The sequence below is a fragment of the Salvelinus alpinus genome, chromosome 9 (assembly GCF_045679555.1).
Source record: "Salvelinus alpinus chromosome 9, SLU_Salpinus.1, whole genome shotgun sequence".
In the NCBI taxonomy this organism is placed as follows: domain Eukaryota; kingdom Metazoa; phylum Chordata; class Actinopteri; order Salmoniformes; family Salmonidae; genus Salvelinus; species Salvelinus alpinus.
The window spans coordinates 21,955,533-21,980,443 of record NC_092094.1 but is presented as its reverse complement, the minus strand read 5'-3'; the positions used below and the strand labels follow the sequence as shown (position 1 = coordinate 21,980,443).

The window sequence follows — 24,911 nt, the reverse complement described above, 5'->3', positions numbered from 1 at the left end:
CTTTAATAATGTTTACATATTGTTTTACTCATTTCATATGTATTCTAGTCAATGCTATCCTATTCAACTATTGCTGTATATATACTATTCTATCCTGTGTCTTCTACAGATACACTAAATATTCTATCCACATACTGTCCATAATGTCTATACATCCCATCACATACTGTCCATAATGTCTATACATCCCATCACATACTGTACATAATGTCTATACATCCCATCACATACTGTCCATAAAGTCTATACATCCCATCACATACTGTCCATAATGTCTATATATCCCATAACATATATACCAGTCAAAAGTTTGGACATACCTACTCATTCAAGGGTTTTTCTTTATTTTTACTATTTTCTACACGGTAGAATAATACTGAAGACATCAAAACTATGAAATAACACACATGGAATCATGTAATAACCCAAAAAGTGTTAAACAAATCTAAATATATTTTATATTTGAGATTCTTCAAAGTAGCCCCCCTTTGCCTTGATGACAGCTTTGCTCACTCTTGGCATTCTCTCAACCAGCTTCACCTGGAATGCTTTTCCAACAGTCTTGAAGGAGTTCCAACATATACTGAGCTATTGTTGGCTGCTTTTCCTTCACTCGGCGGTATCAGAACTCAGGATAAGACCCAGATGCATACAGCATACAGATGTTTATTGGCAAAAGACAGGTCAACGGCAGTGGTCTGTAATCCAGGGCAGAGTCAATAAGGTACAGAACAGCAGGCAGGATCAGGGTCAGGACAGGCAGAGTTCCGGAAGCGGGTCAGAGTCAGGCAGGTACAGAACGGCAGGCAGGCTCAGGGTCAGGGCAGGCAGAATGGTCAGAACTGGGGAAACTAGGAAACAGAACTTGAGAAAGCAGGGAGACGGGAAAACACGCTGGTAAGACCTGACAAGACAAGAACTGGCAGCAGACAAACACAGGTATAAATACACTGGGGATAATGAGGAAGATTGGCGACACCTGGAGGGGTGTGGAGATAAGCACAAAGACAGGTGAAACAGATCTGGGTGTGACAGGCGGTCCAACTCATCCCAAATCATCTCAATTCGGTTGAGGTCGGGTGATTGTGGAGGCCAGGTCATCTGATGCAGCACTCCATCACTCTCCTTCTTGGTTAAATAGCCTTTACACAGCCTGGAGGTGTGTTGGGTCATTGACCTGTTGAAAAACAAATGATAGTCCTACTAAGCACAAACCAGATGGGATGGCGTATTGCTGCAGAATGCTGTGGTAGCCATGCTGGTTTCATAGTTTTGATATCTTCACTATTATTCTACAATGTGGTAAATAGTCAAAATAAAGAAAAACCCTTGAATGAGTAGGTGTGTCCAAACTTTTGACTGATACTGTACATGTTATTCAATCATTGCACCAACACTGTTCGCACGCGTCAATGAGTGTTTGCATAGCCAGGCGCTAAAATAGAATTTGGTTGCAAGTCCCGCCTCTCCTATCTCCTCATTGGTTTTTAGGAGCATATACCCACTTGCCATCTCCCTATTGGTTTTTAGGAGCACATACCCACATTGGTGATTTAATGAGGAACTTAGGTCCACACTCCAGTCCAGTTGGTAGTGGTAATGCACCTTAAAGTTGGTTGTCAACCACCATATAAAGTCCAAAGTAGAAGAAGAAGCCTGAAGGAGGGGAGATTACTAGAAACGAACTTGGTGCACCCTTTTATCCGTGGATTAATTGTCGGAGTAGAGGACCTTGTACCTTTCAGGTAAAATAAGAACCCAATGTTTATATACCAAGACAAATTAGCTAGCAACAGCTAGCTAGCTAGGAAAATTACCATAAATGTTTAATGCTTTTCGACCTGTCCCCAAATTAATATAGTTGGTTCAGAGTTCGTTTTGATATTTCAACCTGCGTGTCCTGATCGCGTCTGGTTTGGTTGGACAAAATCAACATGCGTGTGATACTGGTCTGGTCAGCATGTACCTTAAAAATTAAAGTTTGCAAAAACGTCGAAATTTGATGTTTGAGAATTTTTTTATGAACGTCTAATTCTAGAGCTAGTTGGGAGGAATACCATGAAGAAGCACTCTAGCTGATGTATCGGCGACTACTTCTCCTTTCCCTTCCTTTGCCTTGATTACAGACTCGAGCTCTTCTATGGACCACTGCTAGCTTAACACACACATGCACTTCACCATGCCAGGGAATCTGCACAGCAGAGTAATGGGTCGGAAACAAGGAGATATTGAGAATCAGTGATACTGTAGGGTACCTAGAAAAGTATGAATCATGTTCGAACAAAGGGATCTGATGTGCTGCCGAGCGGTTGTAAGGGATTTTTCAGCAACAAAACCTGTGTTGAGGCTCACAGGCTGAACAATGTGATAAGGCTATCTAATGTATTAAATGCAGTATTCTCATATGTACTTGATGTGTTTCATGCCTAATGCACTAGCAGCTACTGTATGTGGCGTGTTTTATTAGTCCTATTCTCCTGTCTGTCTACTGTATGTTGTCATTTATAAACATAGTCACATCCCACAGCACTTTACACAGAGATATATGAAAGTAGAGCCAGCCCCATCATAATGTTTCAATAGGGAAGAAATAACTGTTAATGTTCTCTGGGCTGCTTTTGTTTCATGCCACCACAGGTGCCAGTGCCCACCGCAGCATGAGGGTCCTGAATGCCAGCAGACGAGGCGAAGTTTCCTTGGCAACGGCTATGCTTGGTTTCCTCCCATAAGGCCGTGCTTTGATAGCCATCTTTCCCTGGAGTTCATCACAGAGGCTGAGGACGGCCTGCTACTCTACAGCGGGCCCCTGGCCACCCTGCAGCCTGGAGACCCAGAGGACTACATGGCTATAGGTAGGGTAATATGTTACCCACCCAGGATTTGAACCCGGGTAATGGAGATCACAAAAGCCATCTGAGCTAAAGTCTAGGCATTAACTGGACGCTACTGTAACTCTGGATTTTAGGTCTCAGGCAAGGTTACTCATCATCTTGGGATTTGAACTTGGGTCGTCTGCGTGCCTCAGTAAGACACGTTAGCCCGCTGAGCTAAGCGATGGGCATTAGCTGGGAGCTAACTTGTTTTTTGGGGGGGGTGATACAAGCAAGGTTATTCATCAGGCTAGTATGGTTTAACAAACCACCTCTGTTACACAATGGCAAATGTAGACTGTCGCTGCCTCCCAGTCCAACCAAGGTGCATGAATTGAATAACTAACTGGATGTGTGGGAGATATTCAGCATGATTTGGATTTATTGGGTTGCTTAGTCATACAGCCCATACAGAGTCAAGCCACTCAAACTAAAACAATGTAGCCTTGTTTATTGATTGACTTTTTCATCATTGTAGACCAAAATAATGATCCATACCTTTGGAATGAACTCTATATATACAGTTTCATGTAATGTATGTACATTTGTATGAATTTACTATTTGACACTGAACAACATCCCTCTAAGAGTATCAGAAGAGCATCCTACACCACTGTAGAACTTTGACCCTTTAAGTCTGTAGGTGGAATGGCATGGTGATGATGCTGACATTGATGACCTCTCTTTCCCTTCAGAGCTGATTGGTGGAACACCCAGTCTGAAGATCAACCACGGGTCTGGGACCCTGGTCCTGCAGTTGCAGGTCAACATGGTTGTGTCTGACAGACGTTGGCACCGACTGGAAGTTAGAAGCAACAGTAAAGTAAATGGACTATTAGATGACTGTATTCAACACATTCTTTCATGTTCTTACGTGTGTGTGTGTGTGTGTGTGTGTGCGCGCACGCGCACGCGCACACACACACACACACACACACACACACACACACACACACACACACACACACACACACACACACACACACACACACACACACACACACACACACACACACACACACACACACACACACAAACACACAGAAACACACACAGACACATGTTTTTAACCTCGCTCCTGTTTTCAGGATGTGCATTTCACCCTGGACCGCTGCTCCAGTGCTATCGTTATGGAAACTGAGGGCGTGGACAGCTGGGCCATGACTGAGGACCGCTCCTCCTGTGAGGTCAGAGGAGTCACGCCTAATAGGGACAGGTAATGTCCTCCTCAGAACCCCGCCCCTTGGAACGTCGCACCAATCACACCTTCTAGCCAGCCAAGATATTGTGGATGGACAAAATGGTTCCTCTGAAAAGCATAACAAAAATGAATAACCTCTATCCATCCACGATTCATTCATGATTATCTGTGATCATGGTAGCATCCACATTCATGTAGAAGTGTTCAGAAACATATTATATTCTTATTTACAGTAAAAGTGATTTCAAAATGACACATTACAACATCTACAATTAATTTCTATTGGGCACAACATAATCTGAAACAAACCAAAATAAACTGCAAATGCATCCAACAAGTGTGTAGTCACCAGCTTGATGTAATCATTGTGGAATCATTCTCTCAACCAGCTTCACCTGAAATGCTTTTCCAACGGTCTTGAAGGAGTTTCCACATATGCTGAGCACTTGTTGGCTGCTTTTCTTTCACTCTGCTGTCCAACTCATCCCAAACGATCTCAATTGGGTTGAGGATGGGTGATTGTGGAGGCCAGGTCATCTGATGCAGCACTCCATCACTCTCCTTCTTGGTCAATTAGCCCTTACACAGCCTGGAGGTGTGTTGGGTCATTGCCTGTTAAAAAACAAATGATAGTCCTACTAAGCGCAAACCAGATGGGATGGCGTATCACTGCAGAATGCAGCGGTTTCCATGCTGGTTAAATGTGCCTTGAATTCAAAATAAATCACAGACAGTGTCACCAGCATAGCACCCCCACACCATCACACCACCTCCTCCATGCTTCACAGTGGGAACCACACATTCAGAGATCATCCATTCACCTGCTCTGCGTCTCACCACGACACAGCGGTTGGAACCAAAAATCTCAAATTTTGACTCATCAGACCAAATGACAGTTTTCCACCAGTCTAATGTTCATTGCTCGTGTTTCTTATCCCAAGCAAGTCTCTTCTTATTATTGGTGTCCTTTAGTAGTGGTTTCTTTGCAGCAATTCTACCAGGCCTGATTCACGCAGTCTCCTCTGAACAGTTGATGTTGAGATGTTTCTGTTACTTGAATTCTGTGAAGCATTTATTTGGGTTGCAATCTGAGATGCAGTTAACTCTAATGAATTTATCCTCTGCAGCAGAGGCAACTCTTGGTCTTCCTTTCCTGTGGCGGTCCCCATGAGAACCAGTTTCATCATGGCGCTTGATGGTTTTTGCGACTGCACTTGAAGAAAGTTTCAAAGTTATTGACATTTTCCGGATTGACTGACCTTCATGTCTTAAAGTAATGATGGACTGTCGTTTCTCTTTGCTTATTTGAGCTGTTCTTGCCATAATATGGACTTGGTATTTTACCAAATAGGGCTATCTTCTGTATACCACCCCTACCTTGTCACAACACAACTGCTTGGCTCAAACGCATTAAGAAGGAAAGAAATTCCACAAATGAACTTTTAACAAGGCACACCTGTTAATTGAAATGCATTCCAGGTGACTACCTCATGAAGATGGTTGAGAGAATGGCAAGAGTGTGCAAAGCTGTCATCAAGGCAAAGGGTGGCTACTTTGAAGAATCTCAAATATAAAATACATTTTGATTTGTTTAACACTTTTTGGGTTATTACATGATTCCATGTGTGTTATTTCATAGTTTTGATGTCTTCGGTATTATTCTGCAATGTAGAACATAGTCAAAATAAAGGAAAAACTGTGGAATGAGTAGGTGTGTCCAAACATTTGACTGGTACTGTAAGTTAATTTGTCCGAATACTTATGGCACTTTCAAATGGGGGGACTAGAACATAAAGTGCTTTCATTTCTAAACGGTAAAACAAATATGTATGAAAATACCCTCAAACAAAAGGTGACATTCTGTACTGTCGCCTCATATGAAACATTTGATCTCAAATCCAAAAGGCTGGAGTATAGAGCCCAATTTTTTTTTTAGCATCACTGTCCAAATAAATACGTAGGTGAGTGTATATCATATGTATATTGCGAATAATCAAACTTGATGGATAGATAGATGGATGGATGGATGGACGGACGGAATGGTCAGACATTGACAGTGAAGTGTGACCTCCTCCACAGGTACCTGAATGGGAGTCAGGTGTTGCAGCTAGGGGGGGTCAACGAGAACATGTCCTATGAGTATCCCCAGCTACAGCAAAAGCACTTCAATGGTTGTCTGCGCAACCTGGTTGTGGACAGTAAGGTAAGACACAAAAGTCTACAGCTCTGGCCTAACACCCTAACAAGAAAATAGTCTACCTCTCTCACTCCATCTTGGCTCTAGACATTGCAATTTTATTTATTTTCTCACACCTTGGTCTGTTTGGTTGACTCGCTGGAAGGTGTTTTTAAAAACGGGAGTTCAAGAGGAATGTAAATGTGAGCTCAAGGCTAAGCTGGGAACATCTTCTGAATGCTGATGTCTCTGTCATCACATTCCACTTTAGTCAGACTATATCAGTGCTATCAGACAGGTTACATGTATGGGTGCAATGTATTCTCCTTCAAGTTCTTTCTCTCATTTATGCCCATGATCTTTGCGCCTCTCTACTTTAGGCATCAGAAAAGGATGTATTGTGCATTATTGAAGATACACCTAAAATATCATGCCATCTCTCTCTCTCCCTTATTCTTTTCTCTCTCTCGCCCTCAATTTGTATTTTTTTTCTCTTCCTCTCTCTTTCTCTCTGTCCCTCCACATATCTCTCTCTCCTTCCCTCATTCCCCCCCCCCCCCTCTCTCTCTATTCCCTCTGCTCCAGCTCTATGACCTTGGCTCTCCCTCGGCATCCTCCAGCACTGCCCCAGGCTGCTCTCTGACTGATGGGAACTGTATGAACATGGGTGTACCAGTCTGTGGCGCCAGGGGGCACTGTAACGGGCAGTGGGACTCCTTCAGCTGCCAGTGTGGGCCCGGGTACACAGGGATCCACTGTGAAGACGGTATATCCTTAGAGAATTAACAGTCAGATTATAACAGGTGTTGTCTCTGGGTATCATAAGGTGGAGTGGACTGCATTGCATAGCAGAGTCCTAATATGATCTAAACGACATACAGTTGAAGTCGGATGTTTACATACACTTAGGTTGGAGTCATTAAAACTCGTTTTTCAACCACTCCACAAATTTCTTGTTAACAAATTATAGTTTTCGCAAGTCTGCACTGTGTGCATGACACAAGTAATTTTTCTAACAATTGTTTACAGACAGATTATTTCACTTATAATTCACTGTATCCCAATTCCAGTGGGTCAGAAGTTTACATACACTAAGTTGACTGTGCCTTTAAACAGCTTTGAAAATTCCAGAAAATGATGTCATGGCTTTAGAAGCTTCTGATAGGCTAATTGACATTGTTTGAGTCAATTGGAGGTGTACCTGTGGATGTATTTCAAGGCCTACCTTCAAACTCAGTGCCTCTTTGCTTGACATCATGGGAAAATTTTAAAAATCAGCCAAGACCTCAGAAAACAAATTGTAGACCTCCACAAGTCTGGTTCATACTTGGGAGCGATTTCCAAATGCCTGAAAGTTACCACGTTCATCTGTACAAACAATAGTACGCAAGTATAAACACCATGGGACCACGCTGCCATCATACCGCTCAGGAAGGAGATGCATCCGTCTCCTAGAGATGAATGTACTTTGGTGCGAAAAGTGCAAATCAATCCCAGAACAACAGCAAAGCATCTTGTAAAGATGCTGGAGGAAGCGGGTACAAAAGTATTTATATCCACAGTAAAACGAGTCCTATATCGACATAACCTGAAAGGCAACTCAGCAAGGACTCAGGCCAAGGACTCAGGCCACTCAGCACTGCTCCAAAACCGCCATAAAAAAGCCAGAATACAGTTTGCAACTGCACATGGGGACAAATATTGTACTTTTGGGAGAAATGTCCTCTGGTCTGATGAAACAAAAATAGAACTGTTTGGCCATAATGACCATTGTTATCTTTGGAGGAAAAAGGGGGAGGCTTGCAAGCCGAAGTACACCATCCCAACCGTGAAGCACGGGGGTGGCAGCATCATGTTGTGGAGGTGCTTTGCTGCAGGAGGGACTGATGCACTTCACAAAATAGATGGCATCATGAGGTAGGAAAATTATGTGGATATATTGAAGCAACATCTCAAGACATCAGTCAGGAAGTTAAAGCTTGGTCGCAAATGGATCTTCCAAATGGACAATGATCCCAAGCATACTTCCAAATTTGTGGAAAAAAATGGCTTAGGGACAACAAAGTCAAGGTATTGGAGTGGCCATCACAAAGCCCTGACCTCAATCCTATAGAAAATGTGTGTGCAGAACTGAAAAAGCGTGTGCGAGCAAGGAGGCCTACAAACCTGACTCAGTTACACCAGCTCTATGAGGAGGAACGGGCCAAAATTCACCCAACTTATTGTGGGAAGCTCGTGGAAGGCTACCCGGAACGTTTGACCCAAGTTAAACAATTTAAAGGCAATGCTACCAAATGCTGATTGAGTGTATGTACACTTCTGACCCACTGGGAATGTGATGAAAGAAATAAAAGCTGAAATAAATCATTCTCTTTAGTATTATTCTACCATTTCACATTCTTAAAATAAAGTGGCGATCCTAACTGACCGAAGGGAATTTTTACTAGGATTAAATGTCAGGAATTGTGAATAACTGAGTTTAAATGTATTTGACTAAGGTGTATGTGAAACTTCCGACTTCAACTGTAGCTCTGAAGGTTTAGAGCTCTTGTTAGCTTCAAGATTTAACTTTTTTTTTCAAATTATCCTATCTTTTGGAATGTAACATTGTCTGAAGGCTTTACATGCATGGCTCACACGTAAGATGACTGTGTTTGGCTCCTCTCACATATGTGAATTGTCTCGAGTTGTCTACTGAGTGCATACAGTAGTGGGTACAGTATAATTAATTAATAATATGTTGTATTTGAATCGCTCATTGTATCTGTATTCAACTCTATGTTTTTCTCTCTTCAACTGACAGAAGTTCCAGAGTTCTCCTTCAATGGGAGGAGCCATGTCCAGTACCAGGTGGGCTGGTCACTCCCCGCTCGTCACTCCAGCTTTCAGCTCCAGGTGCGAACCCACGCCCCCAGCGGTGTCCTCCTCAGCCTCCTCTCGCAGGAGCAGAATGAATACTTACGTCTGGAGGTGAGTCTTGTATTTGTGTTTATATTTATTATGGATCCACATTAGCTGCTGCCAAGGGTCCAGCAACATAAGACAGTTTCATACAGTTTAAAATACTACTTCTTACAAAAATAAGTAATGATGAAGTCAACTTTCTCCACTTTGAGCCATGAGAGATTTACATGCATATTATTAACGTTAGCTCTCCATGTACATTTAAGGGCCAGCCATGCTGCCCTGTTCTGAGCCAATTGTAATTTTCCAAGGTCCCTCTTTGTGGCACATGACTGAACAGTAGTCCTGGTGCAACAAAACTAGAGCCTGTAGGACTTGCCTTGTTGATAGTGTTGTTAAAAAGGCAGATCAATGCTTTATTATCGACAGACTTCTCCCCATCTTAGCTACTGTTGTATCAACATGTCTTGACCATGATAGTTTATAATCCAGGGTTACTCCAAGCAGTTTAGTCACCTCAACTTGCTCAATTTCCACATTATTTATTGCAAGATTTAGTTGAGGTTTATGGTTTAGTGAATGTTTTATCCCAAATACAAAGCTTTTAGTTTTTTATATATTTATACTAACTTATTCCTTGCCACCCATTCTGAAACTAACTGCAGCTCTTTGTTAAGTGTTGCAGTGATTTCACTCGCTATAGTAGCTCACATGTATAGTGTTGAGTCATCCGCATACACAGCCACATTAGCTTTACTCAAGGCCAGTGGCATGTCATTAGTAAAGATTTTCAAAAGTAAAGGGCCTAGACAGCTGCCCTGGGGAATTCCTAATTCTACCTGGATTATGTTTGAGAGGCTTCCATTAAAGAACACCCTCTGTGATCGGTTAGACAGGCAACTCTTTATCCACAATATAGCAGGGGGTGTAAAGCTATAACACATACGTTTTTCCAAGAGCAGACTATGATCGATAATGTCAAAAGCCGCACTGAAGTCAAACGAAACAGCTCCCACAATCGTTTTATCATCAAATTCTCTCAGCCAGTCATCAATAATTTGTGTAAGTGCTGTGCTTGTTGAATGTCCTTCAACAAGCATTAGTTAGATTGCACACAGGTGGACTTTATTTAAGTGTTTAAGTGTCACATGATCTTTCACATGATCTCAGTATATACACACCTGTTCTGAAAGGCCCCAGAGTCTGCAACACCACTAAGCAAAGGGTACCACCAAGCAACCGGCACCATGAAGACCAAGGAGCTCTCCAAACAGGTCAGGGACAGAGTTGTGGAGAAGTACAGCTCAGGGTTATAAAAAAATATCCAAAACTTTGAACATCCCACAGAGCACCATTAAATCCATTATTAGAAAATGGAAAGAATATGGCACCACAACAAACCTGCCAAGAGAGGGCCGCCCACCAAAACTCACGGACCAGGCAAGGAGGGCATTAATCAGAGATGCAACAAAGAGAGCAAAGATAACCCTGAAGGAGCTGCAAATGTCCACAGCGGAGATTGGAGTATCTGTCCATGGGACCACTTTTCTGTAAAGCCTTAGCTCTGTAAGCCGTACACTCCACAGAGCTGGGCTTTACAGAAGTGTGGCCAGAAAAAAAGCCATTGCTTAAAGAAAGTAATAAGCAAACACATTTGGTTTTCGCCAAAAGGCATGTGGGAGACTCCCTAAACATGTGGAAGACGGTACTCTGGTCAGATGAGACTAAAATGTTGCTTTTTGGCCATCAAGGAAAACGCTATGTATGGCACAAACCCAACACCATCCCCACAGTGAATTATGGTGGTGGCAACATCATGCTGTGGGGATGTTTTTCATCGGCAGGGACTGGGAAACTGGTCAGAATTGAAGAAATGATGGATGGCGCTAAATACAGGTACATTCTTGAGGGAAACCTGTTTCAGTCTTCCAGAGATTTGAAACTGGGATGGAGGTTCACCTTCCAGCAGGACAATGACCCTAAGCATACTGCTAAAGCAACACTCGAGTGGTTTAAGGGGAAACATTTAAATGTCTTGGAATGGCCTAGTCAAAGCTCAGACCTCAATCCAATTGAGAATCTGTGCTATGACTTAAAGATTGCTGTACACCAGCAGAACCCATCCAACTTGAAGGAGCTGGAGCAGTTTTGCCTTGAAGAATGGGCAAAAATCCCAGTGGCTAGATGTGCAAAGCTTACAGAGACATACCCCAAGAGACGCGCAGCTGTAATTGCTGCAAAAGGTGGCTCTACAAAGTATTGACTTTGGGGGGGGTGAATAGTTATGCACACTCAAGTTTTATATTTTTTTGTCTTATTTCTTGTTTGTTTAACAATTAAAAAATATTTTGACTCTTCAAAGTGGTAGGCATGTTGTGTAAATCAAATGATACAAACCCCGCCAAAAATCTATTATCATTCCAGGTTTTAAGACAACAAAATAAGAAAATGCCAAGGGGGGTGAATACTTTCGCAAGCCACTGTATCTGGTCAAACACAAAAAAAAAAAATTCAATAGTTTCCTAAGGGTTGGTAACAACCTGATTGGTCGGCTATTTGAGCCAGTAAAGGGGGCTTTACTATTCTTGGGTAGCAGAATTAATTTAGTTTCTCTCCAGGCCTGAGGGCACACACTCTCTAGTAGGCTTAAATTGAAGATGTGGCAAATAGGAGTGGCAATATCGTCGGCTATTACCCTCAGTCATTTTCCATCCAAATTGTCAGACCCTGGTGGCTGACAGACGACAATATTTTTTTCACTTCTTCCACACTCACTTTACAGAATTGAAAAATTACAGTTCTTGTCTTTCATAATTTGATCAGTTATACTTGGATGTGTAATGTCAGCGTTTGTTGCTGGCATGTCATGCCTATGTTAGCTAATCTTGCCAATGAGAAAATAATTAATGTAGTTTAGTGATGAATGAGCCATCTGATTCAATGAATGATGGAGCTGAGTTTGCCTTTTTGCCCAAAATTTCATTTAAGGTGCTCCAAAGCTTTTTTCTGTCATTCTTTATGTCATTTATCTTTGTTTCATAGTGTAGTTTCTTCTTATTTTTATTCAGTTTAGTCACATGATTTCTCAATTTGTAATACGTTAGGCAATCGGTTGTGCAGCCAGACTTATTTGCCATTCCTTTTGCCTCATCCCTGTCAACCATACAATTTTTAAATTTCTCATCAATCCACAGGGATTTAACAGTTTTTACAGTCATTTTCTTAATGGGTGCATGCTTATTAGTAACTGGGATAAGCAATTTCATAAATGTGTCAAGTGCAGCGTCTGTCTGGTTGCTCCTCATTACACACCACAGACCAACAAATATTCTTTACATAATTTATTTATTTATTTAACCTTTATTTAACTAGGCAAGTTAGTTAATTAAGAACAAATTATTATTTACAATCATGGCCTACACCAGCCAAACCTGGACGACGCTGGGCCAATTGTGCGCCACCCTATGGGACTCCCAATCACGGCCGGTTGTGATACAGCCTGGATTCTAACCAGGGTGTCTATAGTGACGCCTCTAGCACTGAGATGCAGTGCCTTAGACCGCTGCGCCACTCGGGAGCGGTCTAACATAGGAATCACTACAAAACGTATTGTATGACCGCTTATACACTATATTAAGCCAGCCTTTGGAACTTTGGTTTTCTTAGATATGGCTACTATATTGGGATCACTACAACCAATGGATTTGGATACTGCTTTAAAACACATTTCTGCAGCATTAGTAAAGATGTTGATCAGTACATGTTAATGGTTTCATTCTAGTGCTGTCTGTAACTACCCTGATAGGCTGACTGATAACCTGAACCAGGTTGCAAGCAGTAGTTACAGTTTGAAGCTTTCTCTTGAGTGGGCAGCCTGATGAAAGCCAGTCAATATTGAAATCACCCAGAAAATATACTGTACCTCTTTGTTGATATCACATACTGTACATTATCAAGCATTTCACACATGATATCCAGATACTGACTGTTTGCACTTTGTTGGTCTATAGCAGCTGAACCTGTAGCCATATTACATCAACAGTATTTAACATGAGATCCTCTCTAAGCTTTACAGGAATGCGGTTCTGAATATGAACGGCAACACCTCCACCTTTGGCATTTCTGTATTTTCTGTAGATGTTATAACCATATATTGCTACCACTGTATCATCAAAGGTATAATCTAAGTGCGTTTCAGAGATTGTCCGAATATGAATGTCATCTGTTACTAGCAAGTTATTGATTTCATTAACCTTCTTTCTTAAGCTACACATGTTAACATGGGCTATGTTTAGCACTTTGCTGGGATGCTTAATTGTTTTCATTGCTTTACTGGGAAGCATAGTTGGAGTGATTGTCACTCTGCTGGCAGAGAGGCAATTTCATTGGGTCCGGATGTGGCCTGCTCTTCAACATTGTTATTATGTTGCATGAATGACTGTTATGATGTTTTTTAAATATTTTTTTTATTTCACCTTTATTTAACCAGGTAGGCCAGTTGAGAACAAGTTCTCATTTACAACTGCGACCTGGCCTAGATAAAGCAAAGCAGTGCGACACAAACAACAACGCAGAGTTACACATGGAATAAACATACAGTCAATAACACAATAGGAAAGTCTATATACAGTGTGTGCAAATGAGGTAAGATTAGGGAGGTAAGGCAATAAATAGGCCGTAGTGGCGAAGTAATTACAATTTAGCAATTAAACGCTGGAGTAATAGATGTGCAGAAGATGAATGTGCAAGTAGAGATACTGGGGTGCAAAGGAGAAAAATAATAATAACAACAACATGGGGATGGGGTAGTTGGATGGGCTATTTACAGATGGGCTATGTACAGGTGCAATGATCTGTATGCTGCTCTGACTGCTGATGCTTAAAGTAAGTGAGGGAGATATGAGTTTCTAGCTTCAGTGATTTTTGCAATTTGTTCCAGTCATTGGCAGCAGAGAATTGTAAGGAAAGGCTTCCAAAGGAGGAATTGGCTTTGTGGTGACCAGTGAAATATATCTGCTGGACATGTGCTACGGGTGGGTGCTGCTATGGTAACCAGTGAGCTGAGAAAGGCGGGGCTTTCCCTAGCAAAGACTTATAGATGACCTGGAGCCATTGGGTTTGGCGACGAATATGAAGCGAGGGCCAGCCAACGAGAGCATACAGGTCTCAGTGGTGGGTAGTATATGGGGTGTTCGTGACAAAACGGATGGCACTGTGATAGACTCCATCCAATTTGCTGAGTAGAGGCTATTTTGTAAATTACATCGCCGAAGTCAAGGATCGGTAGGATAGTCAGTTTTACGAGGGTATGTTTGGCAGCATGAGTGAAGGATGCTTTATAGGAAGTAGGAAGCCGATTCTAGATTTAATTTTTGATTGGAGATGCTTAATGTGAGTCTGGAAGGAGAGTTTACAGTCTAACCAGACACCTAGGTATTTGTAGTTGTCCACATATCCTAAGTCAGAACCATTCCAGAGTAGTGATGCTGGACGGGCGGGCAGGTGCGGGCGGCGATCGGTTGAAGAGCATGCATTTAGTTTTAGAGAATCACCAGCAGCAAGAGCGACATCATTGATGTATACAGAGAAAAGACTCTGAGAATTGAACCCTGTGGCACCCCCATAGAGACTGCCAGAGGTCCGGACAACAGGCCCTCTGATTTGACACACTGAACTCTGTCTGAGAAGTAGTTGGTGAACCAGGTGTAGCAGTCATTTGAGAGACCAAGGCTGTTGAGTCTGCCGATAAGAATGTGGTGATTGATAGAGTCGAAAGCCTTGGTCGATGAATACGGGTGCACAGTATTGTCTTTTATTGATGGCGGTTATGATATCGTTTAGGACCTTGAGTGTGGTTGAGGTGCACCCATGACCAGCTCGGAAACCAGATTGCATAGCGGAGAAGGTACGGTTGGATTCGAAATGGTCGGTGATCTATTTGTTAACTTGACTCAAATCCTGCAGTGCCAGACGTGTCCCCCTGCTTAAGCCAGTACATGTCCAGGCCCGTCTGAAGTTTGCTAGAGAGCATTTGGATGATCCAGAAGAAGATTGGGAGAATGGTCAGATGAAACCAAAATATAACTTTTTGGTAAAAACTCAACTCGTCGTGTTTGGAGGACAAAGAATGCTGAGTTGCATCCAAAGAACACCATACCTACTGTGAAGCATGGGGGTGGAAACATCATGCTTTGGGGATGTTTTTCTGCAAAGGGACCAGGACGACTGATCCGTGTAAAGGACAGAATGAATGGGGCCATGTATCGTGAGATTTTGAGTGAAAACCTCCTTCCATCAGCAAGGGCATTGAAGATGAAACGTGGCTGGGTCTTTCAGCATGACAATGATCCCAAACACACCGCCCGGGCAACGAAGGAGTGGCTTTGTAAGAAGCATTTTAAGGTCCTGGAGTGGCCTAGCCAGTCTCCAGATCTCAACCCCATAGAAAATCTTTGGAGGGAGTTGAAAGTCCGTGTTGCCCAGCAACAGCCCCAAAACATCACTGCTCTAGAGGAGATCTGCATGGAGGAATGGGCCAAAATACCAGCAACAGTGTGTGAAAACCTTGTGAAGACTTACAGAAAACGTTTGACCTCTGTCATTGCCAACAAAGGGTATATAACAAAGTATTGAGATAAACTTTTGTTATTGACCAAATACTTATTTTCCACCATAATTTGCAAATAAATTCATTAAAAATCCTACAATGTGATTTTCTGGATTTCTTTTCTCATTTTGTCTGTCATTGTTGAAGTGTACCTATGATTAAAATTACAGGCCTCTCTCATCTTTTTAAGTGGGAGAACTTGCACAATTGGTGGCTGACTAAATACTTTTTTGCCCCACTGTAGGTCTGTAACAGTTTGGGTCTAGAGTATCTCCCTCTTTGAAGAGGGGGATGACTGCGGCAGCTTTCCAATCTTTGGGGATCTCAGACGATACGAAAGAGAGGTTGAACAGGCTAGTAATAGGGGTTGCAACAATTGCGGCGGATAACTTTAGAAAGAGAGGGTCCAGATTGTCTAGCCCAGCTGATTTGTAGGGGTCCAGATTTTGCAGCTCTTTCAGAACATCAGCTGTCTGTATTTGGGTGAAGGAGAAATGGGGGAGGCTTGGGCAAGTTGCTGTGGGGGGTGCAGAGCTGTTGACCGGGGTAGGGGTAGCCAGGTGGAAAGCATGGCCAGCCGTAGAAAAATGCTTATTGAAATTCTCAATTATAGTGGATTTATCGTGGTGACAGTGTTTCCTAGCCTCAGTGCAGTGGGCAGCTGAGAGGAGCTTGACTAGGGTTGCACATTTTGGGGAATATTCAGAGGTGGAAACTTTCCATGGGAATTAAGGGGAATATATGGGAATTAACGGGAATATATATGGGAATTAACTGAAATATATGCAAATGAATATTAATACCATTCAAATGTAGATGTTTTTTGCATTGGATATATTTACCATATCATATGGAGACAGAAACAAAAACCTTTTACCTTATCATAAGTAGACATAATTGCAAATGATTAAATCCTTCCAATAGAAATTTTTAAAACTATTTAGTTACGATTTTAACTTTAATTAAATTAGTTGACTCTTCACATGGGATGATTTCATTGAACAATAAAATAAAGGGAATATTGAATGATTCCCAATGATCCATCGCATCTCCCAAAAACGTTTTCAACATACATCTGTAAAATTATAACCAAAGCTTTAGTTTCTAGACTATCTTCCTCTCAGACTTCCATGTCTTCTCCCTGGACCTCCTTAATGCCCACCTCTTGAACATCAGACTCTGAGGCCTCATCTTCACTGTCACTTTCCAACCTTGTTGAGGATAGCTTGTTGTCAGGCTCAAAAAGCCTCAGATTTGCACGGATGGCCAACAATTTTTCAACCCTTGTATTGGTCAGCAGGTTAAATGCTTTGGTGTATGTGTTCCCAAACAAGGACCAGTTGCGCTCTGAGGCGGCAGATGTTGGTGGGATTTAGAGGATGATGGAGGCAACAGGGGAAACAGCCTCAGATCCACAAAGTCCCTTCCACCAGGTGGCTGATGAGATATGTTGGCACGACTGCCATATTGCATCTCCATCCCAAAGCCCTTGCTTGGAAGTGTACTTCACCAGATTGCCAAGTACCTTGCCCTCATCCAGGCCAAGGTGACGAGATACGGTAGTGATGACACCATAGTCCTTGTTGATCTCTGCACCAGACAGGATGCTCTTGCCAGCATACTTGGGGTCCAACATGGGCTTCAGGCAGAAGTCTTCATGCTTTTTGATGTATTTCAGAACTGCAGTTTCCTCTGCTTGGAGCAACTGTGAAGTGAGCAGGGAAATACGGATTTCTTCTCTTACATCTGCAAGCAGAGTCTGAACATCAGACAGAATGGAATTGTCCCCCTCAATCCGTGCAATGGCTAATGCTATAGGTTTCAGGAGTTTCAGGCTGCTTTACCACTCTCTCCCAAAATACATCAGGTTTTACTGCTAACCTACAAAGCATTACATGGGCTTGCTCCTACCTATCTTTCCGATTTGGTCCTGCCGTACACACTTACACGTACGCTACGGTCACAAGACGCAGGCCTCCTAATTGTCCCTAGAATTTCTAAGCAAACAGCTGGAGGCAGGGCTTTCTCCTATAGAGCTCCATTTTTATGGAATGGTCTGCCTACCCATGTGAGAGACGCAGACTCGGTCTCAACTTTTAAGTCTTTACTGAAGACTCATCTCTTCAGTGGGTCATATGATTGAGTGTAGTCTGGCCCAGGAGTGTGAAGGTGAACGGAAAGGCTCTGGAGCAACGAACCGCCCTTGCTGTCTCTGCCTGGCCGGTTCCCCTCTCTCCACTGGGATTCTCTGCCTCTAACCCTATTACAGGGGCTGAGTCACTGGCTTACTGGTGCTCTTTCATGCCGTCCCTAGGAGGGGTGCGTCACTTGAGTGGGTTGAGTCACTGACGTGATCTTCCTGTCTGAGTTTGCGCCCCCCCTTGGGTTGTGCCGTGGCGGAGATCTTTGTGGGCGGATGGTAAGTTGGTGGTTGAAGATATCCCTTTAGTGGTGTGGGGGCTGTGCTTTGGCAAAGTAGGTGGGGTTATATCCTTCCTGTTTGGCCCTGTCCAGGGGTATCATCGGATGGGGCCACAGTGTCTCCTGACCCCTCCTGTCTCAGCCGCCAGTATTTATGCTGCAGTAGTTTATGTGTCGGGGGGCTAGGGTCAGTTTGTTATATCTGGAGTACTTCTCCTGTCTTATCCGGTGTCCTGTGTGAATTTAAGTATGCTCTCTCTAATTCTCTCTTTCTTTCTTTCTCTCTCTCGGAGGACCTGAGCCCTAGGATCATGCCTCAGGACTACCTGGCATGATGACTCCTTGCTGTCCCCAGTCCACCTGGTCGTGCTGCTGCTCCAGTTTCAACTGTTCTGCCTGCGGCTATGGAACCCTGACCTGTTCACCGGACGTGCTACCTGTCCCAGACCTGCTGTTTTCAACTCTCTAGAGACTGCAGGAGCGGTAGAGATACTCTTAATGATCGGCTATGAAAAGCCAACTGACATTTACTCCTGAGGTGCTGACTTGCTGCACCCTCGACAACTACTGTGATTATTATTATTTGACCATGCTGGTCATTTATGAACATTTGAACATCTTGGCCATGTTCTGTTATAATCTCCACCCGGCACAGCCAGAAGAGGACTGGCCACCCCTCATAGCCTGGTTCCTCTCTAGGTTTCTTCCTAAGTTTTGGCCTTTCTAGGGAGTTTTTCCTAGCCACCGTGCTTCTACACCTGCATTGCTTGCTGTTTGGGGTTTTAGGCTGGGTTTCTGTACAGCACTTTGAGATATCAGCTGATGTAAGAAGGGCTATATAAATAAATTTGATCATCCAGGAGGATCTTCTTGATGGGGCTGTCCATATCAGCAGACTGTGATATGGCCATTTCTTGGAGAGACTCTCCCCTCCAGGAGACTGTCAAACATGATGACACACCACCCCAACGGGTGTTGCTGGGCAGTTTCAATGTGTTGCTTTTATTCTTCTCACTTTGCTTGGTGAGGTAGATTGCTGTTATAACTTGATGACCCTTCACATACCTAACCATTTTCTTGTAGTGTATCCATTGTTTTCAGTACCATGATTTACATTTTTTAAAATTTCGATTCTGTTTTTTCTCCTTCAAGCTATTACTGAGGGCTATTTCAGTGGATTGCACAATTTGTGTACCCTGTTTGAACTGGAAAACATGGAGAGGCATTTTCAATCAATGTAGCTTACCGTTAGTGTCTGTTACTTCATAAGGCTCTTCTCTGTCTGGCTTTGCCAGGAAAATAGAACACATTTTCTGAGTGTGAATGCCATTTCTGTGGAGATAGGATGTTGGGGTTCAAGGGTTGTAGGAGCTTTTGGCCTCTTTGAGTGACAGTGTGTCCACAGCACCTGGCAGGAGCCTGCTCGGCTAGCGTCTGTCACGCAAGAACACCTACCCAAACAGGTCAGCTGTTTCCACTGCTCTATCCTACTATTGCTTCCTCGTGACAAACATATCTCTCCAACTGGTGTCAGAGAGAGTGTAACGGATGTGAAATGGCTAGCTAGTTAGCGGGTACGCGCTAATAGCATTTCAATCGGTTACGTCACTTGCTCTGAGACCTGAAGTAGGGTTTCCCCTTGCTCTGCAAGGGCCGTGGCCTTTGTGGAGCGATGGGTAACGATGCTTCGTGGGCAACCGTTGTTGATGTGTGCAGAAGGTCGCTGGTTCGCGCCCGTGTCGGGGCGAGGGGACGGTTTAAAGTTATACTGTTAAATTGATGCTGTTGACCCGGATCACTGGTTGCTGCGGAAAAGGAGGAGGTTGAAAGGGGGGTGAGTGTAACGGATGTGAAATGGCTAGCTAGTTAGCGGGTACGCGCTAATAGCATTTCAATCGGTTACGTCACTTGCTCTGAGACCTGAAGTAGGGTTTCCCCTTGCTCTGCAAGGGCCGTGGCCTTTGTGGAGCGATGGGTAACGATGCTTCGTGGGCGACCGTTGTTGATGTGTGCAGAGGGTCCCTGGTTCGCGCCCGTGTCGGGGCGAGGGGACGGTTTAAAGTTATACTGTTACAAGAGCACCAACATGCAGTCTCACTGCTATAGCACTGCTATTGCTCTTCTTGGAATATCTGAGTCAGTGTAGCAGCAACCCCCCTCTACCCTTCTCTGCCTACCAGCCCCATATATCAAAACCTTGGGACAATAAGGTTCTGTCTGCAAAATAATGATTCTGAGATAATTGGCTTTAAAGTTCCGAACCCTAATTGGTTTGAATGGAGTCAGCAATTTTTGTCTTGTATTCTTTTGAACTTAACAACATAAATTTGGGTATTTAGAGTACTATATAGGTAGAGATCATTGAACAGAAGAAGGCTATATCTATAATAACATTTTGACAAAAATGTATTTATCTTTGAGTCGGCGTTGAGTCGGCGAGCTGTTTAAAAACGCTAGTTTTCTGGCGAAAGCAGCATACTCTGTCTGAAGCATTTGTTTAGGAAAGAATCAGAGCTCTCCGATAGACACTTGAGTGTGGATCCTGACAACAAGGCCAATTTACATGGCTGTCTCTCAGAACCTCAGCCATGGCGGTTTCTCAGAACCTCAGCCTGCTTGCTCTGATGGGTAAGAATGGGTGGAAATGGAGGATGATGCTCATGCTGAATGAATAACTAGATATTAACAAGGTTACCGGGAACTGTCGAGTTTAAGGTCTCTGAAACATTTTCTACTTCCTGTTGATGTGTCTTTATCTCTACATAATGGCATCCTTCAACGTGTTTTTAAAACCCATAGGGTTGCTTTATTTTGTTGAGTGTTAGTGTAAAGGTGTAAATCAATGCTTATAACCCTCATCGCTTATTAAGATGCTTTTTATTTATTTACCTAGCTGGTGTTTTAAAAGTCAAATAGAAAGGTTTAGTCAATAAAATATTGTCAGTTTTTCCTTTGTAGTGAAATGTTTGTATGGTCGGATTCTGTTCAAAGTTGGGATCGGTTGAGTTCATTGTCTTTTGTTTGCTTAGGCTGCTCGGGGGGGGGGGGGGGGGGGGGGGGGGGGGTCCATAGGGGGGCCGGGGAGGAATAGAATGTTGGCATTATGATCTGATGACAATGCTGAGGGAGCAATAGTTAAAACAAGCTGTGCTATATTGCTGCATATATTAAAACACAGTATTGAATTATCTCTGCTCCACAGTTTCCAATTAGGGGATGGACATGTACAAACTGCGGTTATAGCAGCCAGCAGCCCCCCTCAGCCCTATTTCCAGCTCAGTGTGTTTGCTCAGCCTTAGCTGCTGTGGATAATTGTTGTCTGTGATATTCTCCCTGGACTAAATTAATTGATGTCCGTGGCAGTTTTGTAAAGCATGATTAAATACAATGGGTTTAATTGAATTGAAAATAGAAAATTGCCTTCTTAATTGTACATTGCCATTTTTGAACTGCAAGTTTTAAAGGTGAACTCTGTGATTTTTATAGCCATTTTGGATTATTTTAATTGATCGATATATTCTGCATATTTCAGATGTTTCAGGGGCTACTGGCTGTCTTTTACAACCTGGGTGACAGACCCTACAACCTCACGCTGCCCTTCCATCGCCTTGACAATGGAGAATGGCACGAAGTGGAGCTTGAGCGTCATGGCAAAGAGTTCACCCTTCAATTGGACGGTGGCGGCGGAAGGCGGGAGGTCACGGCCGCTCCTGGGCGGAGTCAGGAGATAGTCATCGACCAATCAGTGGTGATGCTGGGAAACTCCTTCCCCTCAGGACACAACCGCAGCTTCCTAGGTATGGTACTGGTACTGCCATCTGGTACTGACCATTAGCACTGTCCCCTGGTACAGCCCACTAATACTGTACTATCCACCTAACTTCCAATGGCGTAGCACACACCCATCCAACCCCCACAAGGCTGGGGGCCCACAAGCTTTGGGGGCTCAGGGGCCCTCCTTTTATTTCATGTCATAAACCATGAAATAAAAAATTATAATTACACAAAATTAGCTTTAAAACTGCAAAATTCTCTCTCAGCCTCATGGGAAAAAATGTGTAGAATAGAAGGAAATTAGCTCAGAGATTCTTGAAACTCAGGACAATCCTTGTCCAGAAGGGAAACTTTATTTGTATAGTTTTATTGTATTGTGTTGCATTATTTGAGCTTAAAATGTACATTTAGTGGAATATTATAAATGTTTATATCGGCTCTATGCGTGTAAATGCACTTTCCACGCATAGAGCAAAGGATCACATTTTCAAACTCTTCAAAAACATTGATATTAACTGAAAAATAAATCTTATGTAATTTCTTGCAATGGCCCTCTGTTGCTTTAAAGAATATTTCTATCAAAACTGTGATTCCTAAAAGATGTGTCCGAGATTTGCCAAGAGTGTGCAAAGCTGTCATCAAGGCAAAGGGTGGCTACTTTGAAGAATCTGAAATGTAAAATATATTTAGATTTGTTCAACACTTTTTTAGTTACTACATGATTCCATGTGTTATTTCATAGTTTTCATGTAGTTACTATTATTATACAATGTAGAAAATAATAAAAAGAAAAACTTTGGAATGACTAGGTGTATCCAAACTTTTGACTGATACTGTATATATTACACATTTTGTTAAAATGAAGTTAAATATTTGAAAAGTTGAGATTGTCCCATCTTTCAAGAATCCCTGACCTCTAAAACAGCATGAGATTAGCTATAATACTGCACATTTTTGTCCCTGCCCCATGTAAGGAGAAACCCCCACCCCCTCTGTATAAATGATGTGTTTCGCCTCTCCCTCCCAGAGGATGGCCAGACAAACTAACAGAGTAAATATCCTTCAAAACAGAGGGCTTGCACTGACAGCTAAGCCCTGGGCTATCTCTGTGCTCCGTGTGTGTGTGTGTGTGTGTGTGTGTGTGTGTGTGTGTGTGTGTGTGTGTGTGTGTGTGTGTGTGTGTGTGTGTGTGTGTGTGTGTGTGTGTGTGTGTGTGTGTGTGTGTGTGTGTGTGTGTGTGTGTGTGTGTGTGTGTGTGTGTGTGTGTGTGTGCCTGTGTGCCTGTGTGCCTGTGCGCGTATACCTGTGTTCTTCTATTCCTGTGTGGGCATGTGTCTCTGTCCCTTCATGAAACTTACTTAAATGCTTTTTGCCTTAGGCCTGGTGTGTATGAATGTCACTTATATTGCTGTCTTATCTCTCTTTCCCTCTCTGTGTTTTTCCTCCAGGGTGTCTGCGAGACCTAAGGCTGAATGGGCGGCCCATGCCCATTGCCAAGCAGCCCTCCGTGGGGTCTGAGGGGCTCCAGGTGGTCACTTCTCAGGGGGTCTCCCCAGGCTGCCCCTCAGATGCCTGCAGGAAACACCAGTGCTCTCCCCCCTTCATCTGCATGGACCTCTGGAGGAAGCATGAGTGCAGGTACATAAATGGCAGCAGGAAATCATGTAAGGAAAAACTCCGGGCTATAACTGAGGGCCAGCAATTTTCCAGGTGAGGTCACATGCTCAGGAAAAACTCTGGGGCCTGGTCATTGGTTATAGGCCACAACTCCTTGATCTATGCCACACTGGCCACTCACTGTCCCAGTATAACAAAGAGACACTAACAAAGACGGGTCAGTTGTACCTGGACTAGATATGTAGCAGCTGAACAACTGGACAAGGCTTAGTAGTCTATAGCATGGCCTGTTTTGACCTGTCCTGACCGTTACAACCTTGACCAGCTCAGACAGGGACACTCTTCTTTTGTCTTTCTCTCTTCTCTTTCTCTCTCATTCTCTCTAGCTCTTTTGAGAATCCTAGCCGTGTGTCAACCTGAGCTGAATAAAGCCCTGTTCTATCATAGTGACAGGGAGTGTTTCGGCAGCAGTGTCTTTAAACACCCCAGGACTCCAGTGTTTCCTGTCGTACTGACTGGAATCAGAGCGTGTGAAACTACTCAAAAGCCTTTCATCACTATGGGATGTCCACACAGGGTACTAAGCTTGGAGAGACCATCTTCAGGAGCGGCAGAAATATACTGACAGAAATGAGGACATGGAACAACAAGGCTACTGTTACTGAGAGTGCTTTGCTTAAAGTAGATTTCAAATAATTTCCCAAAAAGAATGAAGAATGATAAAATGACAGGTTATTTTCCTATAATTGTATATCTTGTCCTAATTTATTACAATAATACATACAGTTGAAGTCGGAAGTTTACATACACCTTAGCCAAATACATTTAAACTTGGTTTTCCACAATTTCTGACATTTAATCCTAGTAAACATTCCCTGTCTTAGGTCAGTTAGGATCGCCACTTTATTTTAAGCATGTGAAATGTCAGAATAATAGTAGAGGGAATTATTTATTTCAGCTTTTATTTCTTTCATCACATTCCCAGTGGGTCAGAAGTTAACATACACTGAATTAGTATTTGGTAGCATTGCCTTTAAATTATTTAACTTTGGTCAAACGTTTCAGGTAGCCTTCCACAAGCTTCCCACAATAAGTTGGGTGAATTTTGGCCCATTCCTTCTCATAGAGCTGGTGTAACTGAGTCAGGTTTGTAGGCCTCCTTGCTCGCACACACTTTTTCACTTCAGCCCACAAATTTTCTATAGGATTGAGGTCAGGGCTTTGTGATGGCCACTCCAATACCTTGACTTTGTTGTCCTTAAGTCATTTTGCCACAAATTTGGAAGCTTTAACTTCCTGACTAATATCTTGAGATGTTGCTTCAATATATCCACATAATTT

At 43.0% G+C, this 24,911-nt stretch overlaps 1 protein-coding gene across 1 annotated transcript in view; it reads left to right on the top strand.

The window, feature by feature from the left end:
* Window positions 1–24,911, top strand: part of LOC139584495 (neural-cadherin-like) — a 120,675-nt gene that overhangs the window by 79,571 nt on the left and 16,193 nt on the right. Inside the window, exons 23-30 of the mRNA XM_071416435.1 lie at window positions 2,638–2,852; window positions 3,566–3,693; window positions 3,959–4,086; window positions 6,151–6,274; window positions 6,833–7,013; window positions 9,051–9,217; window positions 21,712–21,976; window positions 23,402–23,591. Coding sequence (XP_071272536.1) covers window positions 2,638–2,852; window positions 3,566–3,693; window positions 3,959–4,086; window positions 6,151–6,274; window positions 6,833–7,013; window positions 9,051–9,217; window positions 21,712–21,976; window positions 23,402–23,591 — 1,398 coding nt within the window. The remainder of the gene's footprint in view (window positions 1–2,637; window positions 2,853–3,565; window positions 3,694–3,958; window positions 4,087–6,150; window positions 6,275–6,832; window positions 7,014–9,050; window positions 9,218–21,711; window positions 21,977–23,401; window positions 23,592–24,911) is intronic.